The following is a 23846-nucleotide window of genomic DNA, read 5'->3' on the forward strand; positions in this document are numbered from 1 at the left end:
GTAGCTTGTTGAATCTTCCGACGACTCTCCAGTGTATCCAAATCTAACAGTTTACAACGGTCTTCGTAGCAGGGAAAATTATTGGGTCTACTCCAGGGTAAATTTCGGAGAGCGATACGAACAAATCTTCGTTGAACGCGTTCTATTCTGTTTTTCCAGCACAGGTCATAAGGATTCCAGATGATGCAGGCATTTTCAAGGATTGGTCGAACTAATGCATAATACAATGCTTTCAAGCAGTGTGGATCTGTAAAATCTGGAGCAATTTTGGTGATGAAACCAAGTTGTTTCGAGGCTTTGTATATGACAACAGTATAATGTTGATTGAAAGTGAGCTTATGATCCAACATAACTCCAAGATCGTTGATCTGATCTACGCGTTCGAGAACACATCCATTTATCTGGTAATTAAAAAAAATAGGCACATGACAACGATGAAATGTTATGACCACACATTTAGCGATGCTTATTGTGAGCTTGTTTCTGTTACACTATTCAGTAAACGTGTCCAACAGTGCTTGCAGGCGTTGGCAGTCCTGGACAGAATTCACAACAAGGTAGATCTTTAGATCGTCGGCATATACCAATACGCACCCGGCTCCTAGCAAAATGGCAATGCCATTGAAGTATAAAGCAAACAGCAGTGGACCCAGATTACTGCCCTAAGGGACTCCGGAAGTGTTGCTAAATGTCCGTGAAACTGCAGAATCCAGCTTAATACTCAAGGTGCGGTCTAAAAGATACGAGCTCAGCCAAGAGGTTAGTCTCTCAGAAATACCGAGTTTAGAAAGCTTATGTAAAAGTATTCGATGATCTACTGTGTCAAAAGCGGCCTTAATATCTGTATAAACAGCGTCAATTTGCGATCCAGCTTCCATCTTTGTAAAAGTAAAGTTAAATTAAAGTATGGACGGAAGCCGATTCAATCAACAAAAGCTGAACAATTCACACTACGCAATCCGGCGCTTCAAGGAGGAACTTCTCATGGTGCAGAAAGACTTATGCCCGGCGTGATATCAATCTCTGAGGTTATTTAGATCGCTAGAGATGCCAAGGCCAGGGTAGCTATCAGGTTGATAATCGAAGACAATCCATATGTACCGATTCGTCCATTGAAGACAAAGAAAGAAAGCCCTGGAAAGCGCTTTAGGACCAAAAGGTTATTCTTACGTTAAGAACCTCGTTGTAGCTATGGAGGAACTCTTCGGCAGCCTTGCAAGGAGTCTTCCAACCTCGTTTGATACCTTTACCACCGCCTTAGAGACCCGGTCAGATGAGGACCTGACCCTAGAACATGTCAAGAGAAAACTTCTACATGAAGCCGCGAAACGGCAGGGCACGAATTCGGCGATGAAAATCGGATAGGTTGGGAAGAATTACCCGGGACAACGAGGAGGAAATCGAAGTCACTCTTTTGACCGATGAGTGAACATTGGATACCGGGACGCGCGTGATTTCTCTAATGAAAAAGAGAAAATTTAGTCACCGAATTGGAGATCCACGAGTGCGGAGCGAAGACAACCTACGAGTGGTGGTGCACGGGTAGAAGTTCCCATGCACCCTTTCCCAAGTAACCGAGATCGAGCAGCAAGGCTTCATTGGACTTAGTGCTTACGGACATGTGCAGTCTGGTGAATCTGACGCAAACCTGACGCCCGCCGTCTCCAAGTTTTGGCAGAGAAAGAAACAACGTTCAGTAGGAAAACACGGTACTCAAGTCTGAAGTCAACCGTGGTAGTGTTTTCTCATTCCGTATTTCAATTTGTTGTTTCCTATTTATTTTCAACTATAATTCGATTACTCGCATTATAATATAAACAAATGTCGTGTGGAATTTGTTTTTCAGCTTCGTTGCATAATATAAATCAATTTTATTTCCTAATGAAATATTTTTATTGCCACATTAATTGTCGTTGTCGGAGCAAATGACCAACAGCAAAAGTTCTGCGTTTCCAATCTGCACCCGCTCCAGCTTCGTGCCAGCTCAACAGTTTTCCGGTAAATTGCATCCAGAGCTCTGCGCACCTGGTGCCTTGCAACCATCCGCGTAATCATCCGCAGCTCGTGTGGGATTGCGTCTGGTGGAACTGGTAAATGGGTTTTGGTTTGTAGGCCACCGCCATGTCGATGGAATGTAAAGAATTTCTTATAAATCGCCTGGAAACCTCAGCAGATTCCTTATAACCACTTTTACATCGTACCAGGGTTAGTGTGCTTGGGTCAAATACAAACAGACACAAGCACACACACACACACACACACACACACAAAGACAAATACACACAGAGACGAAGACCAGCTGGAGGAGCAGTCACCAAGCAGCGAGAGTGATTAAACTTTGACAATTTATTTTGCTACCAAGAACCCCTTCCGCTCGGTTCCCGGTTCTGTCCCATTTAGATCCGACCGAAGTCACGAGGGTTTAGTCGATTGCTAACTGCTGCGGCTTTCTATCTGCCGGTATTCCGTTGGAAGGGGACAAAGCCGAAGTCAAAAGTTTTCTTTACTGCGCGCTGCTGAGAGTTGATGTCAGTCTATGAGGACATACCGGCTGGTAGTGATTTAAACTTTCCTCCAAAGAGGGAAAGGAAAAGGTAAGGGGGAAACGTTTCAGCGACTTTTGTCGATTGAAAGGGGTTGTGGGGGTAAATAATGCGGACGGCCGGCGAGTTAATTAATGTTTGTTCGATGATATTACTAAGTATAGGACTGCGGTGCGATCGATGATGGATGGACTCGGCTGCTGGTGACTGTCTTTCGGGTGGTCGGTGTTCTAGCCGGTGTTTACGCATTAAACTTTATTTAGTTGGAAATTGAAAACACAGCTCCGAGATACGGTTCATATTTATCTATTTAGCGACGGGATACAAATTTACTAACTGAACCTCAAACTGAGGCCAATTTTACACCAAGCGTAAAATTTGATTCTTTTTATGACTGGAGCTAAAATGTTAGATCACATCTTTATGCTTTCTGGCTGTGACCCAATTCGAGTTTGTTTGCAATGAACCGATTCAGTCAATTAAGGCTGAATTGGGATTTTATTGAACACCTGAATTCGCTTGCTAGAAAACTTGCTACGCAACTTTTCATTCGATGGTTGCAAGTGGGCCAACACTGCGAAGGTTACTTCATAGTTCGTTAGGCGGATGATTGGAGAATGTGACTTTACCGATTCTCGATTTTCAGCTGGATTGATTGGATTAGAGATTTTGCTAGTTTTTTTTCTTTATTTGCCAAATGCTTCGCTTTACTAGAATTAATTGACTTTTCGACTAGGCAGGCACAGAACAACCTCATCCGTGGCAACGGTGGAGAGCTAATAATTAATTTAGCGTAAATTAACGAATCAATTCTATTCGCGTCTAACTCCCGGGTTGCTATGCAGAACGTGTATTCTTCAGTAGCCTGTCACGCGTTGATGTTTGCCTGACAGTACTTTTCGCACTGTCATTATAGAATTCTTTTCAAAAATTTGTGTGTCATGATTTTGTAGCGAAAACGATCTCTTCCGTGTTTTGATACTATCAGTTCAACTGGTGCAAAAATCATGTTCATTCAGCTTATCCGGAAACATTCCATATTGAGACAGGATTTCATCAATTTACGTTTGAAAAAAAAAAGATAATAAAACACACAGCGTCGCGATCCAACGGATCCGATTGATTATTCAAATTGTTATCGGTGTCCTTCCAGTGAAAAGCAAAGCTTTTCCGGATGGAAGCTATTGCGAATCGATATTTAGACTGCTTGATTTTTTTTTTTCATCCTTCTCTTTCCGTTCTTTCACTTCCAGATGGACAATCAGTACTGAACGTGCAGCTGGTGGTGAAAAAGTACGTGGAACGGGGCAGCGCAGTGGCGCTGTACTGTGAAAACGATGCGGCCCCGAATATTCTGTACAAGGTAGGTGATGACCAGCGGAAAGGATAGTGGAAAGGTTTCGGGAATGCAACAAGTCCACCAATTGGGCGAAAAAATCGACGGTGGGAATACAAAAAGAATCGGAATAATGCGAAAAATTGATTGCTTTTGTTTTTTAATTTTCGTTCTATCTGTTCTCACTAAAACGATATTTGAGCGTAGTATAATGATTCCTAAGTGAAAATTTCTTTTGGTTTGATAGCTTATTGTACTAATTTGTTTTGTTGCATATCAGCAAATTCGCATACTATAACATTACGAAATTTTACTCAATGCGCTGTGAATGTGGAGAAGGATAGAAAATTTTGCGTCTATATGAAATTGTATTGGACCCAAGCATCAGAGTTTCTTACGCCGTTCTTGATTAGATTTTTTAACCATCAGACGCTTTTCTCGCTGTTTTGTTAAACATAAATGTTTTTCGAAAACAGAAAGTGAAATCTTACATCAAGGCGTATTCAAAATTGTGCTTGTTTCAACTCTACGAAAAATTTTAATAAAGAAAGCTGTTGCATACATCTAACGCAAAAAATGCTGACCGATAAATTTCAGGTGCTTAGGGCGTCAACGGAATAAGAGCTTCAAGTACCATGGAAAAAGAGATGCTCATAAAAATACGACCTTAATGTTTATAATATTAAATATTTTACAGATTTGTGTTTGTACGTACGTAAAGGTACGTTATTTAGGATTCATTAACAATATTTTCATCATTCACAAATCATTGAATGGTGAGTTGACAACCTGGAAAGAGCGTCAAACATAGCTTCGGCCCTCATAAGTTTCTCTCTCACACCTCTACGAGTCATATGATTACAATAGACTGCCGATGCAAACAAGGACACAACTGGTTGATGTTGCCCGGGCAATGTTGTCTTGTCATCCGAATATAGCTAAGTGAGAAGGTGCGACGCGATCATTGGCGCGTAAGCCATACTCCGGCGGTTGAGCAAATGCTTCGCCAACTCGAGCGTCTGTTCATCAAGATGGTGCGGCTCAAAACAGCGTCTGATCTTCATGTTAAGAGCGGCTGATCAATGTCCTGGTGTCAGCGCGGGACTCTAAACAGAGCTGACACGATGGTCCCTCAACGAGACAGGGGGTCGGGGAAGACCCAACGCCGGATAACATATTACATATTACAATTAAGAGATAATACGGATCGGAACAATCGGCATGGACATAGGCAAAAAAATAAGGACTAGAATTGTAAACTTGGGACACGAAACTGAAAATCGCTCTGCTTTCACGGATGCGACAGGATTATCTACGACGACCTACATCCACGTAACTTCGAACTTGTAGCGCTGCAGGAGCTTTGTCGGACAGGACAGAAGGTATAGAAAAGCGGGCACTGGGCGGCTACTTTCTACTAGAATTGTGGCACCACCAGCGAGCTGGGAACCGGCTTCATAGTACTGGGCAAGATGCGCCAACGCGTGATGGGGTGGCAGCCGATCAAGGATGTGCATGTTGAGGATAATGGGCCTGTTCTTCAACTATAGCAACATCGACATGCACTGCCCAGGAAGACCCGATGACGAGAAGGAAACGTTCTACGCGCATTTGGAGCAGGTCAACGATAGCTGCCCGCGACAGGACGTGAAAGTCGTCATTGGGGACATGAATGGACGGGAGGCAATATACAGACTGGTAATTGGGCTAGATAGTCTGCACGCCGTGTCTAATGTTAACGGCCATCGGTGCATAAACAATGCGATCTCCCGTGGTATGGTAGTCTGAAATACCTTCTTACCCCACAAGAATATCCACAAATCCACCTGCAGATTACCCGACCAACAGACTGAGAATCAACCACGATCTAACTGACGGCAGCTCCGACATCATCAACGTTCGTACTTACCGCAGTGCAAATATAGTGCAAATATTGCGGACGAGTTTGGTCGAAAGGTGGAAGCAGCACTTCGATGAGCATCTGAACGGCAATGCAGTAGAGCGCGAGGACGGTATGGCAACTGATGTTGGTGCACGAGCAGAAGACAACAGGATACCAGTCCCCGATTTCCTGGAGATGGCGGAGGAGATTGGTCAGCTGAAAAATATTAAAGCTGCTGGAGTTGACCAACTTCACAGCGAGCTGTTGAAATACTGTGGAGAACCAGAGGAGTGGATACAAAGTATTGTGTGTCCCGTCTACAAAAAGGGCGACAATTACCGGGCAAGGACTCTACTGAACGCCGCCTACAAGGTACTCTCCCAAATACTTTGTCGTCGACCATCACCTCTTGCAAAGCCAGGCCGTCACTAGGCGGGATTCATGGGTGCCCACGCCACCACGGATCAAATATTCGTGGTTCGGCAGGTTATGCAAAAATGCCGCGAATACAACGTGCCCATAAACCACTTCTTCATCGATTTAAAATCGGCATATGACACATTCGATCGAGATCAGCTATGGAAAATTATGCACAAATATGGATTTCCGGACAAACTAACGCGGTCGGTCAGATCGACGATGGATCGAGTGATGTGTGTAGCATAGCCATTTATCGTCCACACCGCTACTATTGGCAGGTTACGTTGGGATGGGCATGTCGTAAGGATATCGGACGACAGCCCGGTATTGACGGTTCTTGAGACCAATCCGTCAGGGACGAGACGAAAAGGTGCACAGCTGGCATGGTGGATCGATCAGGTGGAAGACGACCCACGGACTGTACGCAGGCTGCAGAGCTGGTGAACTGCAGCCCTGGACCGAGTGGAATGGAAAATATTCTTACGTACAGCAAAAGCCACACCACGGTTTGGGACTGTTTGATGAGGTAAGGTAAGCTCATCGGGATCGATACTGGTAAGGTGCCAATTTTCAATACTGGTGGCGGCAAACAAGGATGCTGAGGTTGCGCGTATTTGAGCTGGCGTTTGCATCGGGCTTTCGAGCAATGTTGTATGACATCGGCTTGAAATGACGAGGTGACAACGAATGCCTCCGTCCCGTAAAACTTAGCAAGCCTTTCAGTACGTTCCACGTTCATTGCCAGGTGGGAATTCGGCAGGAGGTCGGCCTTCCCTAGCGACTATTGCACTGGACAATGATAGCAGCTGGGAGAGGGGTCCATTCAAACTGAAATTAATTCTAAAGTAGAGAACAAGGAATTGACGGTAGAAGGTGATGGGTTGCTTAACCCATTTGGAAGAGCCGACCTAGCACGGTCCTCACCGAGACCAACAGATGCAGGGAAGGTTGACGCGAAGGCTGGTACGCCTAATGCGACACCAACCGGAGAGGGCAAAGTTGATGCAGAGACGAGTACGCCAAAGACCAATGATAGCGATAAAGAACGGTGGCGAAGCGCAAACGCCTAGGACCACCACCAAGGGGAAAGATCAAAAGTGTATCTCTGGTGCCTTACTAGTAGCAACGGTAAAAGCCAGATGAATACGCTCTCAAGTGGGGAAGCTCTACCTGTTCAACTAAAGTTTATGGACGAACGTAGCAACATGTAGAAATACCTAATACAGAGTCTTCTGTGGTTAGCTCTCTGCATCAATGATGCAAGTTCGTAGTTTGCCGTAACCTTGAAGAGGATTAAGGCTGCGGAAAAGCGTGCGTAAACAGCATATGAAGCGATTAAATAGCGCTATCTGGCTTAGAGCAAAAAAACGCTAACGATAATGCGTGCAAACCAAATCCTGAAACTGTTGGTAGCGTCTCCGCCAACCACGCTCGTCGCCTGGGCTCGAGACCCATCGCCGACATAGGTGTCGCTGGTTGTGGGGTGCCGTGATCCACTCACAACCAACCCAACTGGTCTAGATCCAATCATAGCCGACACCGGGAGATTTTCTGAGGCGAAAAATCTCTGGGATCACGCCTGCCATCGCATGAGAAAGTAAAGCCGTTGGTGCCGGTTCGTTAATCAACGGGTCATGAGTTAAAGTCCTGGCTGGAGTCGCCTCCCTGGGCGTTGGTAATTGGCATAACTAGAGTTGCGGAACTAGACCGACGGAAAACAAAGCGAGGATAAAAAAAACCTGAAACTCCCCACAAAGGCAAACCTATAAAATGGTAGTTGAAAAGGTGCTTTCCAGGAGGAGTTTAAGAACCTAGACGATATCATAGAAGGGTGCAACATTGCACAAGTTCTCGATAAGCCATCCGTCTTCGAAACGGCCCAGCAGGGACTCAAGTAGCTACAACAAAGTTTTCATCTGAGGAGGGTAGTAAAGTCCTGAAAATAGCCACACCAAAGATGAGCTAGTCGATATGCTCCCTGGGAGTCCTCCAGCAGCTTAACGTTTGCTACAGATGCTTTGCGAGCCGGTATAGATCTTGGTCGTGGTCTAAGTTTTGCAGAGGATGTGGAGGTGCAGCCATGTAGCGAAAGGTTGTAAGAAGCCTCTCAAGCGTTCTGTATGGGCGGTAGACGGAATGATAATCACATCACGGGAGGCCCTAAGTGCCCGGCAAGCAAGTCGGTTACTAAGCGCCATACCAAGCAGCGTGCGAGTCACAGTCTGACATTGCCATCGTATAGGACCCGTACTGCATCCCACTCGGAAACAGTAACTGGGAATCAGACATGTCTGGTCAGCGATCATATGGACAACAGGCAGGTTCCCGCTGCAAGAGTTGTCAAAGTGGGCGGAATATTCTACTGCAGTTGCTATGCTCCGCCGCGTTGGCCTATCGGGAGGTGACCCAGATGATCGCCCAAGTTGTGAGCATTGCTAGTTTAAATTACGAAGGTGGTAGGAAAACATTTTTGACAGATTATGCGCTAGTGCCAATACGAATCCATAGGGTGATGCCTACAGGATCGTAATTGCCAAGGCCAGATGAGGGTCGGCACCGGCCAAGTAATCACCAGCGATATTGGTGCGGATCATTGAAAGACTATTTCCACGCTTCGATCCAAGTCCCTGGCTTCTGGTTGTCGAAATAGCATAAACTGTGAGTGACGGCAGCCGTGCAGAGGTTGAGGAGACGGTATGAGGGAACGAATGAGGAACTCTTTGTAATCGCAAACTCTTTGAAGATGGGTAAGGCTCCGGGACTACACGGAATTCCAAACCTGGCAATAAAAGTAGCCAGGACGGTCATGCGAAAACGCTTAGATGACTGCCTTTTCCCGGATAAGTGGGAGCGACAGTGACTGGTTTTGCTGCCGAAGGCCGGTAAACCACTAGGAGACCAATTTGTCTGCTAGACGCAGTGAGCATGATGCTTGAGAGGATTATCTTCAATTGACATGTGAAATTCACTGATGGTGAAAATGGTATATCAAGTAATCAGTTTAGTTTCCATAAGGTTAGATGCTTCTCTCTCTGTCACTAAGACAGCTGAGATAGTTTTACAACGTAAAATGAGGGTCATGCGCTATTGTGCAATCGCCACGCTCGACGTGAAAAATGCAATTAATAGAGCTAGTTGGGACTCTACAGCTCTTGCGCTACGGAGCAGGGTTGATATTTGTTGACGCTCTTGAGTGAAAATGAAAAAAAGCATCCATAAACGTTATTTTTTTACAATCCTTTCAGAGTTCTCCCTTCCCGCTTTTTGCATGGAAGTGAACTGTCGAAACACCTCATTATATTTCATGCGATGGAAGCAAGACAACAAAATCAGTTTATCAGTTAACGAAGATTGTCAAGGCATCGGTCAGTGTCAGTGAAAAAGTGTTTCGGTGAGGTTCATTTTGGTTGAGTGGACTGTTTGTTTTTCTTTTTCGCTTTTTTTTTCTTCATCTATTTCTTTTTCGCTTTGAAGTGAAGATCATTTGGTTGGATTTCTCGTCAAATTTTATTCCGTAACCGTGAACGATGCGCGCGATCTATTTCATCTGAGTATAACAACACGTTACTAGGACGAAAATCTAGTGTATCTGAAAGAGTGCTGCGATCGTTGAAAGTGAAAATTGTAAATGATTGGCTGTAATTTTCGAAGAATTTTGCTGGGGAAAATGACTTTTATCAGCACTGCTACGAAGTCTCAGCGTGCCGGTATCGCTGTATAAAATTCCAGGAAAATACTTTCTGAATCGTATATTCGTTTACAACAAAGACGAGGGTTTAAAATCCTGGACCCGGTGCTGTGGAATGCATTGTATGAAGGGGGGTTGATTCTAGAGCTCCCTCTCGGAGTGGTGATTGTTGGATTTGAGGACGACATAACTTTACAAGTCAATGGCAAACCGGACGAACACATACGATTCGCATAGATTCTCTAGGATTCCTCACATTGGATTCGTGAGCGTCCTTAAGAAGGATTCCTGAAAAAATAATCCTCAGGAATGCCCTGTATATGGATCTAGGATTCTTGAATAAGAATCGTGAGTGGGAATCCTCCGGATCGTGTTTGCGATTCCTTTCACGATTCCGTCACGAAGTTATAAGTATCCTGGGGATTCTTACTCAGGATTCTCTGCGTGTTGGTAAGGGGAGGCCATGAAAGAGGTCGAGTTGAAAGCTGTGCTCTTTCCGTTGCGGAGTTGTAGGCTCAAAAATCAATGCTGGAACTAACGGGAGAAAATCAGGCAGCATGGCGCAATAGTGAAGGGTGATCGATATTGGCCGTAGGGGAAACTTCCTCCCCAGCAGCGTTGCAAAGCGAGCGAGAAGCAAAACATTCCTCCTCCTTCCTGCTTGCTTCCTGAACGAGACATATGCTACGCTGTCAAGACTTTTGCACGAACGATAAGATTCTTCATGCATTCCGCGCACCGACACACAAAAACTATTTTGTATTTCTGCTCAGCGACTGTAAAAGAGTACGTGAGTTTCTGTTTGCAAGTAGCAGTACTTGACTCGGAAAAATTGCTCGACTAGGAGGAGTGCTTGAAAAACTGTGCTCGAAAACGAAAATGCTCTGTAACCATCGCAAAGCATCGTCAAACCTACAATAAGGAAGGAATATTAGAATGTAAAGAGAGATATGATTTAATTGGATTACATATAGTCACGTACACTACCCGTCATAAGTTTGGAATCGCTTTACTAAGTGTTGCAACACCTAGTTTGAATATTGCAACACCTTTAGCAACGAAAAGTTTAGCATCACCTGGAATAGGCGGATATCTCGTGTTTTTGACAACCTAGAAAGCTGCGGTTTTCAGCAAATTCGATCAGAAGGTCGAAGGCTACTGTATGGTAGCCAATTCAGTGTGAAATTTCACCGCTATGTGGCGCTAGTGGGTGCACAATGTGTCGTATTTTGAACTTAACTAATCTCACGATTCCGACCTGCTAGAAAGTTGCGGTGTTCAGCAAACTTGTTCAGGAGGCTAAAAACTTCTTCATAGTAGACAATTTAATACTGAATTACCCTGCTGTGCAGCGCTAGGGTGTATGCAGTTTTTCGTATTTAGACTTCAACTTATCGCGTGATTATTACTACCCACAAAGTTGCAGTGTTGGCTTGTGCCACCAGTTCTGGTCAAACATGTCGAAATACAGTTAGAGGCATGTCTACTGCAACTGTTTGCAGCCGAGGTAATATGTTTAGTCGCGATATCGTAAATTTTCCCTATTGTAAAACGGGTTGTGAAGGTTGGTGATCAAACTGTCAACATACCAACACAGTCGGATGCTACTTGTTGTAACCTCCTCAAATGAAAGCATTTCTTTATAATAGACACTCACAAGCTTACGTATTGTTTGAAGCGATCAAACTGTCAACACTCAAATTGGTTAAACTTCGTCGTGTGTGAACAATCGGTGCTTATAGAATCGCGTAAATAAAAAGTGTTACTGTGTTACTGAGCATTGCAACTATCTGAACAGAGTTTAAGATAGAGTAAGTTGAAAACACTAGAAACTTTATGCACACTAGCAGCACATTGAAGAAAAATTCCGAACTAAACTTTTAGTCAACCAGAAACTCTTGATCTTTTGAGTAACTTTGCTGAAAATCGCAACTCTCTAAATGATGGGATTATTGAGCTAAACTGAATTCGAAACGCTCAAAACTAAATGCACAGTAGCGCTGCGTTGCGGCTGAATTCCGCACTATACTGTCCGCCAATTACAAGCCCTTGACCTCCTGAGTAACTTTGCTGAAAATCGAAACTCTCTGAATGGTGGGATTATTTAGCTAAATAACGTTCAAAACACTCGAAACTACATGCACACTAGCGCACAGTTGTGGCTGAATTCCGCACTATACTGTCTGCAACTTACAAGCCCTTGACTTCCTGAGCAACATTGCTGAACACCACAACTATCTAGGTTTCCAGAATCGAAAAATAGAGTAACATAAATCTGCCCATTTTATGTGATGCTAAACTTTTCGGGGTGTTGCAATATTCAAACTGGGTGTTGCAATACTCAGCAAAGCGATTCCAAACTTATGACGGGTAGTGTGTAATGAATTATAATATGCAACAAGAAGTATCAGGGCATGTAAAGAAAATGTCGGTTGACTACCTGCCACAGCTGAAACTTTCAAATCTTTAACGTAGAAAACGCAAAAGAAAATAATAAAAACAGATATAAAAAAAAAGCTAAATCCAAAATTCAAACCGTGCAGCCCCGATTTTTTGCCCGCAAACAGTTAAAACAATTATAACAGACAATAGTGATAACAACATACCAGAACCAAGTTTAGTTGGACGCCATTTTACGACGATACATAATTTTGACATGTATACATATAAATGACAACAAACGATTTAGTCTCTAATTCCTAGAAAAAGATGAAATATATCATCGAAACGTCGGATAGTTGAAGCAGAAAATTGTTTAGCAACTCATATTGATTGAAAAACCGAAAACCACCCTGCAAGATATGAATGGATTCGGAAAACATATGAAAAGTGTTCGTTTTATTGTGTTCTGAAAAAAGTGATGAACTTTTATGAGACTAATTCATGACATATCAATAGTTGTTACTGTACTCCTTTCTGCGGTTGAAAACATGAATTGAAATAAGTTATAACAACAACTTGGCAGCGCTCGCACAGACGTGTCGCTCCTTTCTACAACTAGTTACCGCATAAAGTCATCCAAACAGATCATCCACGCGTTCACGCAGCTACCACAACTAAAAATGTTATCGGCAAGTGCAATAATCGGAGCACCGAGATGCGACAATTCACTGGACAAGCAAAACAACACACACGGTTAAACATGGAACGCATGCAAAAGCAACATCAACATCAGCAAATACCGTGTATTCTACCAGAGAAATACATACAGGCGAGGAAGAAGATACTCGTGCGAATAAGTTGCAAAAAAGAGACAAAACAGCACGTGCTTCTGGGTTGTGACGTAGATCTCGATCAACGAGAAAGTGCCATTTGAAACGGTACTCTGCATTGCTTAATGCCGCTTAATGTGAAAAAATCTTGTAAAAATCCATCGAACATTGTCCCCTTCACAATGTTTTTGAAGTTCACGTCATCATTGTTAACAAAAAAGAAGTTCCCTTAACCTGAGACTAAAACCATACCTTTCCACCTTCCATTAGTATTCTACCACCTCGCAAACTGGTCTATGCACGTTTACCAGTGCATGTACGGAAAATGTCATCTATCTTCATAAGCAAACACATAAAGAATGTATGATAAAAAATAATAATAATAAAATACAGCAGGAAAAAAAATATTATTTACAACTTCGCCGAAGACATTATACCGATCAAACATAACATATGGGTGCTAGAAATAAATTGAAATGAAATAATTTAACTAAACCGATGATTTTTGGAAAAAAACAAAATTAATTTTTTCTCTCTGGGTACATTTTTTTATGGAAAGACAAAATTATTATCTACAACTTTGCCAAAGAGACCATGCCAATCAAAAAAGCTATTTTGACTGTAAAAATATTCTTAATTCCCCAAAGAGTGCGCTATCGGAAATAAAAAATATTTCTACAGCCAAAGCGTTTAGAATGAGCATAGTGTTTTCGGCAAAGTTATAGAATTCAATTCCTTCCAAAAAAACTATGTCCCCCGAAAAAAATTGTGAAATTGAAAAGGTAATCGATTGTGGTTAAGTATTAGACGATTAAAATCTTACTTGAAACGATTCGTGAGATTCGAGAAAAAATTACGTATACTAAGAAACAAAAAAGAAATAGAGAGTTGTATTCGAAACACGAACTCATCATCAAACTCGTTAGTGATAGTTGTCTTGGTCTTGAGAAGGACCGTTTTTATTGCTTTTGTGGACAAAAATGGAAGCATCCTCCACGTGGATGTGGGTTTGTGTTTTTCAAACGTCGAAATTCATATGCTTCATTCTGTTTAGAATGCAGATTTCTTTGAAAAAAAAAAAAAAAATCATTCATCTTCATGAAAAATTCAAGTAATCTTCAGAAAGACAGTTTGTTTGTAGACTCCAAAGCAGGATTGTTGCAAGCGCTCCACTCTGACAGTCTGCGCCTCAAGGCACCTTACGCCATGAAGCCAATAAAATTAAATAATTCAGAAATCTCTTATTAGCATATGAGATTTAAATTCACGGATCATCATTTTATTGCGGATTGCACAATATTTCGCGATTCTCAAGGCTATTACATATGTTTACAAGATGTTCATGAAAATTCTTTCATCCTTCAACAACATGTACTTGTGATTTCACTGTGTATATGTGTCGTTAGTAGGTATGCGCAAAAATAGCAGTAATATTATATACAAAATTTTATTTCGATTTTGAGCAAGATTGTGAGATTATGATGAAGAATTCGTACGTGAATATCATTAAACATAAAAAGCTAAAATATCAATTGTTCAAACTAGACGTTAATATTGCATCTAAGTACTTACAAATTAGTTCGTAAGATTCGTAAGACGTAAGAAAAATTAAATTCATGGTTTTGCTCATTCATCTTTTTTATTCAACCACGAACGTTTGTCAATGAACGGTCACTGATTCAACGAATTACGGATACATTAAATGTAATATGCTTTTTTGTGCGTTGTGTAAGATTCATTGAGTATTTAATCAGAACTTTTGTTTGCTGGAATTCGCATGTTGATTCTTTACCTAACGGTTTCACAATGAGGTACTCAAGAAAATAGTCAGCCACAGCTTAGATTTCGAAAACTTACGATTTCCCGGAACCTTCCAAGTACCCACATTCAAAAGCAGTAAAAAACAAAAGGCCATAAAATCTAACTTGCTTCCGTTACACAACTTTTTGCTTTGATTATTTTTTTTTCTTTTTCATTCGTGCTCGACCACCGTGGAACAAACAATAAACGTGTGCCCGACGTGCTGCAGGTAACGTTCCTGAAGGGAGGCAGTAAAATATTCGAATACATCAAGGGCCGGAACCCACCGTACCGGAACTTTTCGATTCCGGGCGCCGAGATAGATGTGAGTATGATTACCCTTATTTGGAGCGGGGCAAATGGATGCGCAGGGAGGCTTCTTTTAGCATAAACATAAAATTTCCAACAGCTGCTACTACTAGTGCATGTCCGCACACGGTTAGTGAGTGACTGTACGTAAGTGCGCCCCGGGGGTGATGTTGACCTTCATCCCGCAAGTGCTTCGCACTGTCCGGTAGAATGGCGTGTTTAATGCTGCTTGATTCAATTTCCTTTTAGTGTCGAATTAAGTAGCCTCCCGTGCCCCGTTCGCTAATGTAGCACTCCACCCACCGGTCAAGCGGCATAATTGAGCAATTTCACTAATCAGCACTTCCTCTTCCTTCCGCCCGTTCCGGCTCGTTTTTCGCCTCGCAGTGGAAAAAGGTGACTCCTTCCACGCTGACGTTGAAAAACGTTGACTACGAAGCATCCGGTTCCTATTATTGCGAGGTCTCGACCGACACTCCCATCTATACGAAGGCGTCCAACGATGAACCACTGCACGTCATGCGTAAGTTCAACCCGCTGGATACCGGCTGTGAAAAGTCTGTACACAGTCCAGCGCGTTTTTCAACCTACAGACGAACTTATTTTTCAGAATACCAATTCAATTTTCCTTCTCTCTCTTTTATTTGTTTGTTTTTGCTTGCAGTTCCCCAGAAAGGCCCACCAACGATAGAATTCGCAAAAAAGCAGCTCTACTACGGCGATATGCTGGTGGCCAACTGTACCACGTCTCGGGCCCGGCCAGCTCCGCACATCACCTGGCTAATTAATGGGAAACAGGTTCGTTATCTATTATCTCTCGGTATAATTTGGTTTCAGCCCGCCGGATGTTTATTTTGTTTGTTTGTCCGCGGTAGTTAGTTTCCGTTTATGTCCGTCGCTTTTTGGTGGTGATTTCAAATTGATGGCTGTCTCCTGGGAAGGAAACAGTCTCATGCTGAAATTGAATGTTTGAAGTAGATTTAGAAGATAGCGGCGACCTTCCTTGAAAAGTTGTTCGCCCGCACTCTAACCTTTTTCTAGCGTGGGTTCGCGTGCTTCTGACCTTTCCTTGGTTTTTGTTTCGATGAACCGTAGACGAACTTTGCAAGATAGTAAACAACGCCACTACAGGTCATACCTCCTCTGCCCACTCAAAGTCATTTTGTCCGCCGTGGGCGTGGGGTTCTTTGTTTATCTTCAACAAACACCGCGAAAGGTTCGATGCTTTCCTTACCGTACGACTCGTAACTTATCCGTTAATGACTACTCTGCTCTTTGTTCCCCGTTCACCACCAGGTGGCTGACGCACACGTCCGGCAGATCCATCACAGCTCGAAGAACAGTCACCGGACGAAGCAGCAGCAGACGCTACCATCCTCGGGTAGTGCTTTCCAGTCGGTGTATCACGGAAAAGTAATAGTCGATTCACCGGCCAACACTGGCGCCAGTGGGTCCACAATTGGAGGCTCCGGAACCGGGAACAGCCTGAAGGATCTGAAGCTAAAGGCAAAAGGTAATTAAAACATTAGAGATAAATTCTTCGTTTCTCCTGGCGTCTGGAGCCAGAAGGGGGGGAAGAGGGCGCTAGATTGAATCGGGGAAAGCTTGCGAAGGTCATCACCTTAATGTGTCTGTTGTGTGCCAAGAAGGCATTAGAAAAGACGGCATAAAACGTAAAAACGACCGAACTCGCACTGTCTTGTCCATCGGGGATGGGAACGAAATGTAAAAGACGATACAAAGTGTGAAATGAATGCCGGCCATTAACCGAGAACGTGTCTCCGAGTGAACGTGGAAACGCGCTTACAATGTTCGCCTGTAACTGGGAAGCTTGGAACTCTTGATAAATTTTAATGATATTCGGTGGGTTTGTTATGTCCCGAAGGCGAATTAGGTAAATTGTTTCTCCGCGGAGACGAACGGTATTTTTCATGGCTTCCGCCGTTAAAGATACCACCCTAATTGGGAACACACCATAAACCACAGCAAATGGAATTGTTCTCCGCTTCGCGGCTGTCCCATCCTCCGTCCGTGTAGCAAAACAGCAAGTTCAATCTGCAAATAAAACTTTTTTTTTCGTTGCTCCACTTATGTTCAAACGAACGAATTCGTACAATATTTACTTTTACGGTTTCCAGTTTCAAAGCACACAAACATTGTGCCACGCTCCGGAGGGAAAACAATGTGTTCTATCACTTGGAAATTCTCTCTCGACTCTCGGTGTAGGAAAGTAGATAGTTACGTTGAAAGCGGTGGAAATTCCACTGGATGGGAAGTACATTTACAATTAATTTACATCCCATTTATCTGAAGCTTTCCGACAGACCGTTTTGATTTCTGTGGAAAAGGTTTTTGGGCAATTCGCACACGGTCCGTTATCTGTGTATGGTTTGGACGTTCAATTTAGAGATGATTTGCGAATTTAATCGAATTAAAGTACACAGCCAGAGTCTTCGGTTTCTTCGACTGGATTAATCAGAATGTTACGTGTTTGTACATAGCTGGTTATGTCATTTTTTTGACGTTGACTAACGTCTATATCGAAGTTAGGCTCCTGAATTTGAAAATCTAGTAATTCAACCAGGAAAAACCAGAGAAAAGTGGTCAGGTTTTGAGCGCTTATTTTGCAGTCATCTATAATCAGGTTTTCGAGGTTTAAATTTATGTAACAAAAACAAACTATTGTTTCAGATACACTATTGAAAAATTGGTAATTAATATCGATTGTCTAAATCATACCGCGCAGCCAATCACTACCTCTCTTCCCAAGCACAGTCGACACTAACGGATACAATCGATCTGACTTTGTTGTTATTGTTGTTGTCACTTTCGGTTTCCGATGTTTATGCTGCTGCTGGCGGAAAAAACCTTGCAAATATGCATTTTTTTGTTGGTGTTAATTTTACGACAGCGGCCGGCGCCCATCATTCTGATTCCAAAACCGCACCAGTGACAGACGGACGCTAGGTGATAGCAGCTGAAAGGAGGAAATACAAAATAGTACCGGTCATCTCGTGCCGGTTTCACCCGTAATGCTGGTGGCTTTAGTAGTAAATGGCTACTGAAAAAAAACACTTAAATGGCTGGAATTCTGGACGGACTAACCAGGAAACTATAATCGGCAACTGGCACCTTTTGGTGCCTCGAAATTTCGGTACAGAAGCGGCTAATTGAATTTTCTGTTTTACCAAATGCTGCTGCTAGCGGAAAAAAACCTTGCAAAAATGCATGTTTGTGTTGGTGTTAATATTATGACAGCGGCCGGCGCAGCTTTCAAGAAACATTTGTCTCTACCATTCCATCATCTATGTAGCCCCTCCCTCTTTCTAATTATCTGACGAAGCCTTGGTATAAAACGTATCGTTCGAACATTTCACCTCATCAGTTTCATTATTAAACCGTACCGGGTACATACGGACGCTCGGTGTTAGCAGCTAAAAGGAGGAAAAACAAAACAGTACCGGTCATCTCGTGCTGGTTTGACCCGTGATGCTGGTGGCTACTGCAAAATACTAAAATGGCTGGAATTCTGGACAGAAACCAGTAAACAAGAAATCGGCAACTGGCACCTTTTGGTGCCTCGCAGTTTTATAATAGAAGCGGTCAGTTGAATTTTATGTTTTACAATTGCTGTTGCTAGCGGAAAAAAACCTTGCGAAAATGCATGTTTATGTTGATGTTAATTTCACGACAGCGCTAGGTGTTAGCAGCTGAAAGGAGGAAAGACAAAATAGTACCGGTCATCTCGTGCCGGTTTCACCCGTTATGCTGGTGGCTGTTAGTAATAAATGGCTACTGCAAAATACTAAAATGGCTGGAATTCTGGACGAGAATAATCGGAAACTGGTACCTTTTGGAGCCTCGAAATTTTGTTACAGAAGTTTTGTAAAAGAAGCGTTGCAATTCCCTCTACTATTTGCTTCAATGGATTTTTTTTTTTTTTTAAGAATACGGTAGTCAACGTCATGCGGTCGTGTCTTGAATACCACCCTCCTACTTTTTCATTCAGAACAACATCATAAACAAAATTCTGATTTATTTTGCATTGCCCTACAGTGTCAATTTTTACGGTTCGTTTTTATCACTCTCGAATTTATCACGCAAAGCATTTCAGTTTTATCACGTTTTTGAGATATATGAAAAATATTATAAAAAAAAACGAAATAATTTAGCTAGCGATGCCATCTAGCGGCGGAAAATTGTCAGTAAGTTTGCAGGTAATCGCTACTTTTAACCCTGGGAAGATAATTATTTTATTCGGTTTTTTTGAAGTAGAATACTTCTCTCAGGAAGTTCGGCCACATAGGGATGTGAAATGAAAATCTAAGACCGGAAATAGTGAAAAATATGTCCAATTTCAGATGCTAATAAATCGGTCAATTTCTAATGGATTTCCTTCGTTTTTGCAGCAATCGATTGGAAAATCTTCTAAGATTCCTACCAAATGCAGGAAATTGCAATTTTATTATTCGACATATGGTACTATTCAAAATTGTCAAGCCTTGTCAAAACGCAAAATTCTACCTCTGATTGGTCGTTATACAATTGCTTTCCCAAGCACGGTCGATAGAATTATAGACCTAGTAAATTGGAAATGCATTATTCTGGCCTATAAAAGAGCCTGCATCTACCTAAATCAGTCATCGTAGTTTCGAACACGGACCAATATGGTCTTCACTTAGCAGCAAAGGTAGCGGATAGCAGCAACATTGAAAGCTGCAGCGGATATCAGCTGCGGTAGGTGCAGTGGCACCTAGTCCATCAAGAAGTTGCCTTTGTGTGGCAGCAGTAGCAGCCATAGTGGCAGGACAACTGGCAGGCAAGGTCTGCTGATGTGATGCAGCAGCACTTTCTCTAGTGAAAAGCTGCCTTCATGCGGTAGCACACGGCATCAGTAGTAGGTGCATTAACCGACGTTTTCTCCAGTGAAAAGTTTCCTCATATAGGCTCATATAGACACTAACGTTTTGGAATACTGGCATTCAATATATGTGAGGCGTCAAATTTTCGATGTGAAAACAGCTTTATGCTGTGTTATCAGAAAGATGCCTTCTTCCCACTGCTAGGGATAGCATCAAAATGCAATCAGTATCATATCCGATTTTAAATATACACTTGTGTACTTCCTCCAGTGAAAAGCTTTGCCATATTTTGGCAACACACAACCTTTTTATGAATGCTGGCTGTGTCTAGTTTTTAGTGTGGAAACAGTTTTCCACTGTTGCCTGTGTGGCTTAACCCCCACTTGCGGGGTATCACAAAGATGTGATAAACATTTCATTAGATATTGTATTGATCAACTGTCCTTATAAGGACAACAAAAGAATATTTGAAGAGTTAATATTTTCTTGTTTTGCGCCATACTCCAAAGATGATTATCTTCATCTACATGCATTCTCTGACTGTTATTACGTGTTTGCGCCGCTTGGAGAAAGCGAATGACGGCGCGATGCGATTCGGCAAGACGAAATGTCTTGAAATGTCGCCGTATAAATAGCTGCACATTTCTTTACGGCAAGGCGAATCGCATCGCGCCGTCATTCGCGTTCTGCAAAACGGTAGCCTTTGTTCCGTTTCTGTTCAATTATGTCGTATTGAATGTGCATATTACAATTCGGAAGCACTTCAACATCTCATTTGCGCAAAATTTTAAAAATATTCAATAAACTTCATTCAAAATATCTAACAAAGAGAAATTACAATACTGCCAATAACGGTTAACGTTTATTTTTAAGAAAAAATGACAGACACGCAAGCAGCCGGGTTATCCCTTCTGTAAAAGTATTCTACTTCAACCTTGCGGTCGTGGCTTTGCACACAACCCTCCTGTGATTTTTCCTTTTGGGGGGGTTTTTCAGACCACTGCGTCCATTTATTTGAACTATTGTGGTATGTCCCAGTTTGCTGTACTGCGCTTCAAGCTTGTCTACCACTTATTGAGAAAGTGATAGACGGCGAGCTATAGCGAGATAGGTGCCAATCGAGAAAAACTTGTTTTATGAAGCTAGTTACCCTGACTGGCGGCCCAGACCAGATTTCCTTGGGTTCTAGGGAGCGCTTATTGAAGTACTGAAGTCTGCGTCTAATTAGTGCTCCGTAATTGCGACACATATCATCTTGGGTGAAACCAATTCTCTGAAGATGATGTTTGCTCATACAGTGGCCAGTTATTAGGTCTCAGCAACTTTCGAGATTTTTTTTTCTGGGGTTGAATTGATGCATGAATTTAAAATAATTTAAAAACAAGTTTCAAGCAGTAAATGTGGAGCTGACGATTGAAAAATGTACTAACTGGGGAAATAGTTATTTAGAAATTTACGAAAAATATAGTCCAGCAGGTGGGACTCGAACCCACAATTTCTAATCTCCGGTCAGATGCGTTTCCGATTACACCACCGCAGGGTTGTCACATTTATATCTGTATTTTTCTTTGAAAATACCTGTATCTTGGGCCAAAAAATTTGTATAAAAAATCTGTATCGAGCAAACTCAGAATGTTGGATGAAAACATTTTTACTTAGAATATTCATTTTTCTTTACGTGATGTTTATACAGGTTTTGATGAATTTATTGTTTAAAGTTTTCGTTTACTTAATATAAGTAATTTCTGGTTGCAATTTCTGGTTTCAACTGTATATTAAAAGTATGCGTTCTAAATAAGCAGAAGAGTGTGCATTTATTAAAAAAATGATCTGTAACGGAAACTTGAAATCACCATTCCGCCTACACTGCCCGTAACCGCAAGTCAGTCCCATCTGTAAAAATATGAAATCGAGAAAACAGCTTCGAAAGATATTTTATTCACGCTCAGTTATCACTTATTTAAGATGAATTATTTTAACAATATTCATGCTAAAATATAGTTTGCATACTAGCCTGCACTAATTTCGTTGTAAAAACCACTGAAATCATTGATTTCATGTTAAAAAAATTGAGTGTGACAGACTTGCCGTTACATTCTACACCGGAGAGAAAAGTAACAGCAAGTCAGTCACATTGCCATGTTGATGCTATAGTGCGTGTTGACGTGTTGTTATTCGTTGCCGCGAAAAGCCGTCAATCCTTCGCAGTCCGGAAGTGTATGTCCCTGAAAACAGTTTAAAAAACGTCGGCGTTGGAAAATCTCGAGATATACGGAACCGATGAAAGCTCATCCGGTGAGGATTTGGATGAAAAAACTTAAGGCGGGACTGCAGTTGGTTTATCCGACCAGGGCCGGCGGTTCATGTGGGTAGTATGGGTAGTGGTACCCACTCGGAAAATATCCATATGTGTACTTACCCACACGGAACTATCGGACAAAACAAAAAAAAATGTAACGTTGCGAGCGACAGATTTTTTGATGGATATCGTTGAGCGAAAGGTTATAAATCTACAGATTTATGTACAGTTGTAAAGTTTTCAGGGAAAAGGATTATTTTTTAATTGTATCATTTACAATAGAGAATTTCATGTATGATAGAGTTCTAAATTTCATTTACGATAGAGTTCTAAAGTTTTGTTTTCACATTAAAATTTCTCATGCCAATTTTGAGATCAATCGGATTTCGGGAAGTAGAGCCTTAAAGCGGTCAAAGTTACAGTTTTTTGATCGATGAAAGAAATGTTCGAGCTGGGAGTGTCTCTTGTGTGTTCTGGCGTAGATCGGGTTTCCCAGCGCAAAAGTTTCCATTTCCCTGTAAGTTAATTTTTTTAAAACAATTTTTTATGAAATAACGGCAGATCTCGCCATTTCTAAGAGATTTTCTATAAAAAAAATCGATTTCGAAAACTTTAAGAACTATTCTTGTGCATTTTTAGGTTGGTCAAAAATGTAAGACTTTCACGACTGTGAAACCTTATCAGAAGTCCGATTAAGCTCAAATTTCGGATGGAGACTTTTTTCGAGAAGACAAAGCTGTTTAGCTCTAACGCTTGCATTAAAAACCTGCTCAAAATGCCGATTTCATGGGTTTACCTCTACACGCACTGACGAAACTACCCATGCTGCATCAATCATAGTAACCCATGAGTCAGCAGAAAAAAATTGTCTCGAACTCAAACCGTAATGACGAAAACAGTTAAGCTTCTCCGCTCAGAAGTGTGCACGATCAAAGAACTTTACCCCGCCGCGTCGAATGCGGACATCGTACGGAAAAGTTACGCTTGTTTCGGTATCCACAACATCTTGGCACTTTTAGACTACAATCAGTGCATCGAAAAAAGACCGGTTCCGGACGGCCGACGACCGGCCAAACAGTGGAAAAGTAACTGGCAAACATGGACATGAGAATGGACAGTCTCGCCCATTGGTCTCGGAGCTGCAGGCAATGACGCAGTGGCAGCGGCAGAGTAAGATGGTCGAGTCGATTTTTCCGGTGAATCGCGACATGATGGTGGTGGTCGACATCGAGAGCTATCTGGCAACGACTGGCAGGGCATTCCGTATTTCACTTCCCCCACGAAGGAAGTGAGCTTTGAGGTGAACTTAACCCTCTAGTGCCCAAGTTAGTTTTTAGACGTACTTCGAAAAAATCACTGCGAGATTTTATAAACATCTTTTAAGTATTGATTAAGCCTTTTTAGAGGTTTAACTGAAGACCATCTAAAGGCGGTGCTGGGCACTAGAGGGTTAATTTTACACACCAAGTTCTCAAAAAAGGGACCGCTGTGGCTG

At 42.2% G+C, this 23846-nt stretch overlaps 1 protein-coding gene across 10 annotated transcripts in view; it reads left to right on the forward strand.

Moving 5' to 3' along the window:
- LOC129726403 (uncharacterized) overlaps positions 1 to 23846 on the forward strand; it is a 513997-nt gene that overhangs the window by 258349 nt on the left and 231802 nt on the right. For all 10 annotated transcript variants that reach the window (XM_055683104.1, XM_055683076.1, XM_055683040.1 and 7 more), the window contains 5 exons: positions 3797 to 3906; positions 15111 to 15206; positions 15578 to 15713; positions 15855 to 15988; positions 16487 to 16703. In XM_055683104.1, the coding sequence (XP_055539079.1) occupies positions 3797 to 3906; positions 15111 to 15206; positions 15578 to 15713; positions 15855 to 15988; positions 16487 to 16703 (693 nt within the window). The remainder of the gene's footprint in view (positions 1 to 3796; positions 3907 to 15110; positions 15207 to 15577; positions 15714 to 15854; positions 15989 to 16486; positions 16704 to 23846) is intronic.

This window comes from Wyeomyia smithii, chromosome 1 (genome assembly GCF_029784165.1).
Source record: "Wyeomyia smithii strain HCP4-BCI-WySm-NY-G18 chromosome 1, ASM2978416v1, whole genome shotgun sequence".
NCBI classification, from domain to species: domain Eukaryota; kingdom Metazoa; phylum Arthropoda; class Insecta; order Diptera; family Culicidae; genus Wyeomyia; species Wyeomyia smithii.